The sequence below is a fragment of the Lolium rigidum genome, chromosome 4, assembly GCF_022539505.1.
Source record: "Lolium rigidum isolate FL_2022 chromosome 4, APGP_CSIRO_Lrig_0.1, whole genome shotgun sequence".
Lineage (NCBI taxonomy): Eukaryota > Viridiplantae > Streptophyta > Magnoliopsida > Poales > Poaceae > Lolium > Lolium rigidum.
Genome location: NC_061511.1, coordinates 158902455 through 158913944, shown reverse-complemented (window position 1 = coordinate 158913944; position 11490 = coordinate 158902455). Strand labels below are relative to the sequence as shown.

At 46.5% G+C, this 11490-nt stretch overlaps 1 protein-coding gene across 1 annotated transcript; it reads right to left on the bottom strand.

Annotated features, from left to right (window-relative positions):
• Positions 1 to 2789: 2789 nt before the first annotated feature.
• Positions 2790 to 7124, bottom strand: LOC124708717 (F-box/kelch-repeat protein At5g43190-like). The gene has a single exon (XM_047240390.1). The coding sequence runs from the start codon at positions 7037 to 7039 to the stop codon at positions 5987 to 5989; it is 1053 nt and encodes a 350-aa protein (XP_047096346.1). The 5' UTR covers positions 7040 to 7124; the 3' UTR covers positions 2790 to 5986.
• Positions 7125 to 11490: the final 4366 nt, after the last annotated feature.

Sequence of the window (11490 nt, the reverse complement as noted above, 5' to 3'; positions counted from 1 at the left end):
GGCTCCTTCTTCGTCGCGTCGCGGGCGGCCGCCGGATCTGGCTGGGGCGGCAATGGCGGCTCGCCGGCGTTGGGCGCCGGAGCGGCGGCTCCGGGACCGTGGGGTGGCGGATCCGGGGCAAGCACGCCCCGATCTGGTGGTGAGGCGGGCTGTGGCGGCAGTCCGGCGGATTCGGCGGCGTTCGGGCCGTGTGGGCGGCAGAACGGCGACGAGCGCGGCCCCCCGACCGTCGTGCGGTGCGGGCTTGGCTAGGGCGCCGGCGTGCAGCGCGGGGGTGGCCGGGGTGCGCGGTGTGCTACCCCTGTGGGCAGCGGCGCGGGACGTTGCTGCGGAGGTGGTCTCGCGGAGTGGTGGCCCGATGTGTGCTCCGGCTGGTTTGGCGGCCGCTGTGGCCGCGAGGGCGGCATGGCGGCTGGACCGGGGAGCTCGCGCTGCTGCGGCCGACGGCTCGGCCTTGGACCCCTATGTTGGCGTCCGTCGAAGCTCCCTCTCTGTGGCGGTTGGCGGCGCCCGCAGGACTCTTCTCGGCGAGCTTGGTAGGCAGCGATGGTGCGGCTCGGCTCTTCAGCCCCGCGTGGCGCGGGTGGTGGCAGCGGAGCTTGCGGGCTCCTTGGTCTGGTTGTGGTGGCGGTGGTGGCTTGTGTGCGGCGGTGGCGCCGCTTCTGCGCATGAGGTGTGTCTGCGGAGTGCGGGCTGGCAGCGGTTTCGGTCTTCGTCTCGATGTCCGGCCGCGTGAGGCCGCGGTGGTTCGTTTGCTCCGGGTGAAAGCCTGACCGCGCGGCGTCTGCGGATGTCGCCGTCCTTCTTGGAGGGCGGTCGTGGAGCTTTACGACCTTCGCTGCCTCTGGTTCACATCTTCGGGCGAAAGCCTAGATCCCACGGGATCGGACGACGGCGTCGATCCTTCGTCGTGCCCCCTCTTGAGGGCGTCGTCTTGAAGCTGATGATCCCCTTCGCGCCCTCCTGCGCCTCGACACACAGGGCATCTGGGTTGGCAGGAGGTCAACCGGAGATGCGGGTCTTCCGGGTGGAGACTTGAGAGGCAACGACGATGGTGGTGACCAAGGTCTGGTTGCGGCAAGGTCATGTTAGTCGGCTCCGTTCCGGCGTGTTCGAATGTCTTCGCGGTGGTCTCTTCTTGATGTGAAGTCGAAGCCACCCTCGGGCGGTGTACGATGACCTTCGAGGGGCGGCCCGGTCGACGCTTGTCCTGCGCATCTCCTCTCCGAGGCTCACTGTCAGAAGCGAAGCTGCCGGTCTCTCTTCGAGGAGTCATCTGTTTGGCATAGGCCGGCTTGGGCTTCTTAGCTTTTGTGGGTAGCCATGATGGCTGGGTGTGCCCTTGTGGCGGGGTGTGTGGTCTTGGGTGTGCTTCGGCACTGTTGTTGTTGGTTTTTGCCCGGTTTTCTCCTAAAAATCAGGCACCTTCTTCTTAATGAATGAATGCGGCAAAGCTTTTGCCTCCGTTTCAAAAAAAAAAAATAACCGGTGTGTGCAGTGGGCTGCGATGTCAGACTAGGAGAAGGATCTATGGGAAATGAAGGACGTGCTGGCGGAGGAACGGTTAGCTTGCATAGAATAGATGTCGAGGTGGTTTTCATGTGCCCAAAGAGAACAGTGGCAGTCAGAATTGTTGGAAGAGGTGCTCACCTCTGGAGGGCCAACTTCCGCTCCTGACACACCGAACGACATGCTAGTCTACGGGCTGCACCGACACTAGCCTTGTCATTGCCATCTAGGTGTTTGACGTAAGGCAACACCGCCGAGTGGACACATGCGTTAACCCCAGCAACAGCACCCACATCACTCACGGCCATCCTTGATGTCATCCACGTGCTCGTTGCAACCAGAACAGGCGAGGGAATACTCCATTGCCTGCTTCTAGTTAGGTTCTAGGCTTCTCAACCTGCCTGCTTGATCACCAAAGCTCCAAATCTGGGCTTGCTCCAAATACCTAGGCCAACACAATACTTCCAAATGACCAGTTGAACAGATAGAATACCATGTATATAAACATGAGAATAGTAATGCAAAGTAATATATCTAGCTAATTTCGTCTAGTTCAAACCTAAACTTATCTTGCAAGTTGCAGCTTTGATCCTTTGCATAACATTATTGATATGTGGCTACATACGGATACATGGTTAGGTCAACATATTAACATTTAGGACAGAGAGCAAAGTGAAGATATGAGGATTCCAAGGAAACTAACAAATCTGACTAAAAGAGTAAATGTGAACCGACTTGGTTCCCGTTTGGCATTCAGAAAATATTGTTAATCCTCAGAGAATACTTCTTCAAAGCATACAGTAAACTTCAGCCGTTTTCTTGTCACAAACAAACACTATCATGTCAGCTATTAATGCTATATGAAAAGATACACAAATGACAAAACATTGCCAACACTGTGACATATTGGTTTATTCTATAGTGAGAAAACAACATAAAAGTAGAATCGTTGATCTGTTTCAAGTTTTCTTCTGTCTAGTCAAGCCCCTTCGAGCTGAACAACACAAACATTACAGAGGTGAGCTTCTCATCCTTTGCCTCACCAGCCATAAATTCTCATTGCCCTTTGAATCGCAGAGTCAGCTCGATTTCAGAGTGGTGTTCAGCACACTCACATTGCAGAGCCATAGTCATTGCAATCTAAATTATCTACACCACTGGGAAAATATTTCAGAAAGATGTGTGCTATTGACCTGGAGGATTATTCAACTATGCTCGACCATCCAATGAGTTTTGCAAGTTTTTTTAATCTAGGCCAAGATAAAATTCTGGTATAGACCAAAATGGTTCAAGTTAGAAGATGAGACAGTGCGCTTGGTTAGAAAATCATTGCATATGCCATTGGATACAAATGGAGCATTTCTGCTGCAAGTAGGAATCCTGCTGTCACAATATCCTACATGAACTAAATCTACACAGTATAACATATTCGTATGCCGAGCAATTCAAGGGCTATCTTGAGCAAATTTCAGAAGTATTACTGATATATGACGAGGTTACACAAATGACTAAACATTCCCAACAACACTGGGACATCTTGGTTTAATCTACAGTGAGAAAACAATATAGAGTAGAAATAACATTCTCCAGTTCAAGTTTTCTTATTCCATCTAGTCAAGCCTCTTCGGATTGAGGACTCACCTTATTGCATACCAATGAAGGGAACGCCATGACGCAGGGCTAGGAAATATCAGAGTGAGTGACAGTGTGGAGGTAATCCAGCTCTTCTGTTTCAAGGCAGAAGCACATGAACTGACGGGAACTTGGACGCGTCTCACAGAAAGTAGACAAATAAACATCTTCATCCACACAATCCTGCAGCGGAAATGTCGTATGCAGCATCTATTTATCAACACCGTCGTCAGTTGTCTGGTCTCCAGACCAAAACAACAAGCGCAAGTTTAATTGTGCAAACCAAGCAGAGCCGGCCATCCTTAGACTCACCAGTCTTATATTCCACTTGCCCTTCCATATGCAGCGGTGGTTTGATTTGAGAGAGTTGCAGCGTAGCAGAACCAGTTGTTATTACTACTTACAAAGAGAAATTTGCATCATGGTTCAGGGAACATGATCTGAAGTTGCTCAGGTTCAGAACTGAACCGAAACATGGAGGTCAAGAAAGCAACCGTCGGCGGGGTTGTCCCAGCAAGAGTTCGACGTCTGGCTCCAAAACATGACTAAACCACCGGCAGTTCTGCTCGGCATCCAACCCAGACACCCGTGGCATCTTCGTCCACGCGCAATCCACGACATCGAACATCACCAGCCTCCCGTCCACGGCAGTGTATAGGCAAACAATCCCCATCCTGTCCGCAGCCTGAAACTGCCAGAAACTCTTGTGCCTGCCAGCCACCAACTCATTGAACATCTCGGTTGGCATCGTGGCTACCTCCAGCCATCCTCCCACTGCCTCTCTGTCGTCCAACTAAAACACCACTATCTGCTCCAGCACCCCGAGGATCTCCACTCCACCTAACAAGAACAGCCGATTATCAAGATCAAACAGGTGTGCTGTGGTAAGGCCGTGGGGCATGGCAACCGGCAGCACAATTCATTCACCCGTCACGAGATCAAGCATTTGGTGGAAGGAAATGGAAACGGGAGAAGGCGAGGAGGAGGTGGGAGGGGCTCTCTGGCTGGCAGGTTAATTATACTATGCAGAGCACACAAGCACTTGGTGAGAAAACCATTGCACTGACATGCAATGGGACAGAAAATGGGGTATTAGTGTCATCTACAGGAAACCCACTGTCACAACATTCTACATGAAACAAATCCACACAGCATAGCAGAATCTTATACCGACGATTCAAGGTGTGAAGGTGATGGAGGCAGCAGTTCGAATTTCAGACTGTGTTCCTTATAAAACATGGCCTGATTACAAGACCAGTAGATTCTAGGCTTCTCAACCTGCCTGCTTGATCATCAAAGCTCCACATAGCTAGGCCAACACGATACTTCCAAATGACCAGTTGAACAGATAGAATACCATGTACTATGTTAGCATGAGAATAGTAATGCAAAGTAATATCTAGCTAATTTCGTGTAGTTCATTACTAAACTGATCTTGCAAGTTGTACCTTTGGTCCTTTGCACAGCGTTATTGATACGTGGTTACAGTTACATGGTTCTTTTTTCTTGACATGTATAGGTCAACATGTTGCTTAACATTTAGGACAGAGAACAAAGTGAAGATATAACGATTCAAAGGAACTTATCAAATCAGGCTAAAAGAGTAAGTGTGAACCAACTTAGTTCTCATCTGCCATTCAGGAAATATTGTTAATCCCCAGAAAATACTTCTTCAAAGCATACAGTAAACTTCAGCCGTTTTCTTGTCACAAACAAACACTATCATGCCAGCTATTAATGCTATATGAAATGGCACACAAATGACTGAACATTGCAAACAACACTGGGACATATTGGTTTATTCTACAGTGAGAAAAGTCCAAATCTGGGCTTGCTCCAAATAGGTAGGCCAACACGATACTTCCAAATGACCAGTTGTATAAATAGAATACTGAGTATGTATACATGAGAATAGTAATGCAAAGTAATATCTAGCTAATTCTGTTTAGTTCAATCCTAAACTAATATTGCAAGTTCTGCCTTTGGTCCTTTGCATAACGTTATTGACATGTTAAAGGCTACAGATACATGGTGAGGTCAACATGTTGCTCAACATTTAGGACAGAGAGCAAACTGAAGATATAAGGATCCAAGACAACTTAGGAAATCTTGCTGAAAGAGTAAATGGGAACCAAGTGAGTTTCCATTTAGCACAGGAAATATTGTTATTTCCCAGAGAACACTTCTTCCAAGCACAGAAGTAAGCTTCAGCCTTTTTGCAGTTAGAAATAACATTATCACATCAGCTATTAATGACATATGACAAGGTTAGACAAATGACTAACATTGCCAACAGCACTGGGACATCTTGGTGGTTTATTCTACAGTGAGAAAACAATGTATAGAGTACAAATAGCATTATCTAGTTCAAGTTCTCTTCGTTCATCTAGTCAAGCCTCTTTGGGTTGAGGGCTCACCTTATTGCATACCAATGAAGGAGGGAACACCATCCAGCTCCTTTGTTTCAAGGCAGAAGCACATGAACTGACAAGAACTTGGACGCACCTCACAGAAAGTATACAAATAAACATCTTCATCCACACAATCCTGCAGCAGAAAGGTCTTGTGCAGCATCCATCTATCAACACCATCGTCGTTCGTCGGGTCTCCAGAACCAAACAACAAGCCCAAGTTTAACTGCGCAAACCAAGCAGAGCCGTTCATCCTTAGATTCACCAGGCTTATATTCCACTTGCCCTTCCATATGCAGCGGTGGTTTGATTTGAGAGAGTTGCAGCGTAGCAGAACCAGTTGTTATTCCTACTTACAAACAGAAATTTGCATCATGGTTCAGGGAACATGATCTGAAGTTGCTCGGGTCCAGAATTGCACCGAAACATGGAGGTCAAGAAACCAACCGTCGGCGGCGTTGTCCCAGCAAAAGTTCGACACCTGGCTCCCGAACATGGCCAAACCACCGGCAACTCTGCTCAGAGTCCAACCCAGAGACCCGTGGCATCTTCGTCCACGCGCAGTCCACGGCATCAAACATCACCAGCCTCCCATCCACGGCATTGTACAGGCAAACAATCCCCATCCTGTCTGCAGCCTGAAAGTGCCAGAAACTGCCATGCCTGCCAGCCACTAACTCATCGAACATCTCCGTTGGCATCGTGGCTACCTCCAGCCATCCTCCCACTGCCGCCCCGTCGTCCAACTGAAACACCACTATCCGCTCCAGCACCCCGAGGATCTCCACTCCGCCTAACAAGAACAGCCGATCATCAAGAACAAACAGGTGTGCTGTGGTAAGGCCGTCGGGCATGGCAACCGGCGGCACAACCCATTCACCCGTCACGAGATCGAGCACCAGAAGAGCGTCCGGGCCACGGCCGAGCACGAAGAGCCGAGCACGGTCGCTGGCAACCGCGGCGTTGCCAAGAAGCGCGAATGGCAGCGCGAGCTCGCCCCGTGGCACCCACTGAGGGGAGGGATCTGCGGAGTTTATGGTGTAGGAGCGGACCGCGGCTCCGGTGGTGACGGCGACGAGCGAGTAATCCCGTCTGGTGGAGGAGGAGACGATGACGGCGATGAGGTAGGAGCGGTCGGGGAGCGGCGGGAGGTGGTGGAGCGAGGCGGCGGTGACGATGAGGGAGGGGGAGGCGCATGAGACGAGGGGAGGGGGAGGAGACGACCGAGATGAATCGAAGATGGGTACCTGGAGGAGGCGGCGGGAGAGCGGGTGAAAGGCGAGGCGCGGGGAGAGGAGGAAGAAGGCGTCGAGGCGGTGGTCAGAGAGAAGGGCGTGGAAGGCCGGGGAGAGAAGGATGCGGCGGAGTGCCCGGGAGACGGCGGCGACGGGGATGAGCGCGGTGAGCGGAAGGAGGGAGAGGATGCGCTCATGGAGGTGCTCCGGGAGCGCGTCCCACGGGCAGGCGGCGGCGGAAGTGGAGGCCATGGCCGGGGATTGACCGGCGGTTGGTGGCGGATCACGGTGGCGGATTTGGTGGAAGGAAATGGAGAAGAGAAGGGGAGGAGGAGAAGCGAGGGGCTATCTGGCTGGCAGGTGGGCCGCGATGTCATTCCTTCTATAAATGTTGCAAGACTACTCAGCCATCTAGGAGGTCTGAGAGGGGCAAAATGATCTGATCCGTCCATTTCGCTAGCTACAGTAAATTCCAATCCCGCTTTTCACCACAGCCGTCGGATGCGGTAAATTTTCTTTTACATGCCACAGCTCGTTCACGGTCTATGACGTCTGGGCCCGTTTTCGTGCGGGACCGACAGCCAGAGGCAGCAGCGGGCGCTCCTCCGTGTAGCTCGTTTCATTCGTTGTTCCGTGGAGTGGTGAAAACCCTAGATCGGGATTGGCCTCTCCTCCCCCAATCATCGCCTCCTCTCTCCTCTCCAATCAGCCGGCGACGATAGGGTGCACTACAAGAAAAGTTCTGATAGACAACGTCTCAAAATCGTCCGCTAAGGGGTATTTTTCGTCGCCCATGGGCCTAACCCGACGATATGGGTTCTGTTGTGGAAACCGCGTCAGGCAAAGTCCTACGACGATTTTTTCGGTCCGTCGCGCTTGGGCGCCCTTCCGCCACGGAAAATCGGACCGTTGCCCAAGTGTTTCCGGGAGCCCGTTGATCGCCGACGTCATGCAAACCGACACGTGGCGGACGCCGTTAGCCGGCAGCTAACCGGCGTTAACCGGCCGAAACCCCGTGGTAGATGGTAGGCCCACACGAGGCTCGCCACGTCTTAAGCGGGCCGGCCCATTAAGTTTGCGGGCCGGGCCAGCTGACTTAGTTTGACCGGTCAACTATATAGCTGGGCTGGTCCATTAGTTACGTGGGCCGGGCCTAACCTCTAAGGTTGACTGGTCAAAACTTTAATGGGCCGGCCCACTAAGCATGTGGGCCGGGCCGAATGCACTAGTTTGACCGGTCAACAGGCAAAAGGGCCGGCCCACAAGACATGTGGGTCCCACTTTCCTGTTATCGGGCCGGCCCATTTACAAAGTGGGGTCCACATTAAAGCTAACTAGCCATTAACCCGTACACCAGTACGGGCTAGCATTTTATTACTTCTTACATGCCATTTTTTTAGGAATTACAAATGACGGACAAAATTAATAATTTGTGGATTACTTTATTGGTTTTTTACATGGAACCATTGGAGCTATCTTCCTTCTATGTATTTTTTATCTGATTGTATGAATTATAGATACTCTTTTTCAATCTTCAATTTTTTTCACAATGTTATTATCTATTTAAATATAGTGGCAAGCAACATCGAGTTCAGGAACTATGTAAAAATATTATTTTACTTAATATTTTCTGCATAGACATATTATTTGATAGAGACAAACTTGATTCATTATTTTATCTCATTCATGGAATAGAGCATAGTTATTCAACACCCTTTTTCTATGTAGTTTCTTTTAGAGAATTAATATAATTTCTTAAGAAAAATATATTTATAAAACATTATGTGATTTTACATTCAACAATCAGCAATTTATCTGCAAAAACTATAATCACTAACCAAAAGGTCCTGCTTTATTTTCTAGAATTTTACAGTCACACATAAAGATATAAAAAAAGTTGAGAGATTGGTTCTTGGGCACCTTTTTTTTATCAAATTATGTGCAACGCAAAACTGTATGTATATTTGATAATATGCAAAGAATCGTACTCTCCATTCTCTGAAGAAGTAGTATCTAATTCACCCATCAACAAAAGCATCAAGCAGAAGTAGCTAATTAATAGAAACCTATACGATGCAATCAAAGTTTTTGGATGGTTTAGCATGTACTCCAACACCGGATGATATAATTATTACTTAGCATCTGCATAAATCTGATGTACTACATCAGTTCTCAAAGAAATTTACGTTTGGATATATCTTATGTTAAGTATTAGTTTTGACGAACTCCCTAATAGAAGGACCATCATTTACGATTTTTAAATTAATATCGCTAGATTCATCTTGACATATAGTTCAATAATATATTTATTTGATGTCACATATATTTACACGCAAAAAACAATATCACATATATTGCTATTTTTTTGTAAAATTTTGTTACATTTGAAAGGGTTTGACCTCCAAAAAATACGTACACTTATTCACGGAGTAAGAAAATATGTGAAAATATTTCCCGGACACGTAGGAAGAGCTTGTTAAACCAACTCAATCACTCTTCACATAGTCAATTCGTAGCACAACAATTGATATCCTGTCATACTGAGCGTTGAATTTGTGTTGCAAATTTTGTTAGCACATTACTTATGGGAGCACAGAGAGTCAGTAAAGTTTCTCCAAGGAACAGCTAGTTAGAATTTATACTTTTATTTCCCGGAAAAAAAAATATTTTTATGGCATGCCGATGCGGGTATCAAAACTGTCTACGTGAACTTCCACCCATAGTTATTTTCCTAAAGCTTCTTTTCACAGGCACGTATCCGGTTAGGTTTCTCCAAGGACTATTGTTAGGTGTAGTAAACTATTTGGATTCCTATGGAACATTTAAATGGACTTGTACGATTGGATTGGCACACCAGCCGTAGAAAAATATTGTGGGACTGCTCGTTTGAGTAAACTACTCGGACTCTTTAGGGCCGGCTGATCTAATATGTGCCGTACCATAACTAATAGGAAACAAATTCAACGTGTCAAAGTGATTTTTTACGTTACGTTATAAATTACAGCTCTCTCGACTAATCTTAGCCGTAAATTTTAGATCTAATTGTCTTAATTATTCTGATGATGTGGATTAACGTGGTGTCTCGTATGGTGCCTCCAATTAGTAAATATAAGATTGATTATGCTTATGTGGAGAGTAATGATACTTTTATGCATGTGAATAAGAATGCTTTATGTGATACTTATATTGTTGAGTTTGATGCCACTGAAAGTTATTATGAGAGAGGAAAATATGGTTGTAGAAATTTTCATGTTACTAAAACACCTCTTTATATGCTGAAATTTTTAAAGTTACACTTGTTTTATCTTTCTATGCTTGTTACTTTGCTCTTCATGAACTTGTTTATTTACAAGATTCCTATGCATAGGAAGCATGTTAGACTTAAATGTGTTTTGAATTTGCTTTTTGATGCTCTCTTTTGCTTCAACTCTTATTTCTTGTGAGTGCATCATTGAAATTGCTGAGCCCATCTTAATGCCTATAAACAAAGAACTTCTTGGGAGATAACCCATGTGTTTATTTCACTACAGTACTTTTTTTATATTTGTGTCTTGGAAGTTGTTACTACTGTAGCAACCTCTCCTTATCTTATTTTATTGCATTGTTGTGCCAAGTAAAGTCTTTGATAGCAAGGTTGATACTAGATTTGGATTCACTGTGAGAAACAGATTTACATATCATCGAATCTGGGCAGAATTCTCATGTAGGTAACTCAATACAAATCTGCCAATTTACGTGCGTGATCCTCGGATATATGTACGCAGCTTTCATTCAATTTGAGCATTTTCATCTGAGCAAGTCTGGTGCCACTTTAAAATTCGTCTTCTGCGGACTTATTGCTGTTTGACAGATTCTGCCTTTTATTTCGCATTGCCTCTTTTCTTTGTGTTGGATGGATTTCTTTGTTCCATTAACTTCCAGTAGCTTTGGGCAATGTCCGGAAGTGTTAAGAATGATTGTGTCACCTCTGAACATGTGAGATTTTTGATTGTGCACTAACCCTCTAATGAGTTTGTTTCGAGTTTGGTGTGGAGGAAGTTTTCAAGGGTCAAGAGAGGAGGATGATATACTATGATCAAGAAGAGTGAAAAGTCTAAGCTTGGGGATGCCCGTGGTTCATCCCTGCATATTTAAGAAGACTCAAGCATCTAAGCTTAGGGATGCCCAAGGCATCCCCTTCTTCATCGACAACTTATCGAGTTCTTCTCTTGAAACTATATTTTTATTCGGTCACATCTTATGTACTTTACTTGGAAGCGTCGTGTTTGTTTTTGTTTTTGTTTTGTTTGAATAAATTCATCGCTTGTGTGGGAGAGAGACACGCTCAGCTGGTTCATATGAACACATGTGTTCTTAGCTTTATCAATGTTCATGGCGAAGGTTGAAGCTGCCGTTCATTGTTATATGGTTGGAAACAGAAAATGCTACATGTAGTAATTGGTAAAATGTCTTGAATAATTTGATACTTGGCAATTGTTGTGCTCATGTTTAAGCTCTTTCATCATATACTTTGCACCCATTAATGAAGAAATACATAGAGCTTGCTAAAATTTGGTTTGCATAATTGGTCTCTCTAGAGTCTAGATAATTTCTAGTATTGAGTGTTTGAACAACAAGGAAGACGGTGTAGAGTCTTATAATGTTTACAATATGTCTTTATGTGAGTTTTGCTCGTAGCCGTTCATCCTTGTTTGTTTCAAATC

Bases quoted from the DNA above. Each gene is read 5' to 3' on its own strand.
- LOC124708717 (XM_047240390.1), bottom strand. From the start codon at position 7,039: ATGGCCTCCACTTCCGCCGCCGCCTGCCCGTGGGACGCGCTCCCGGAG.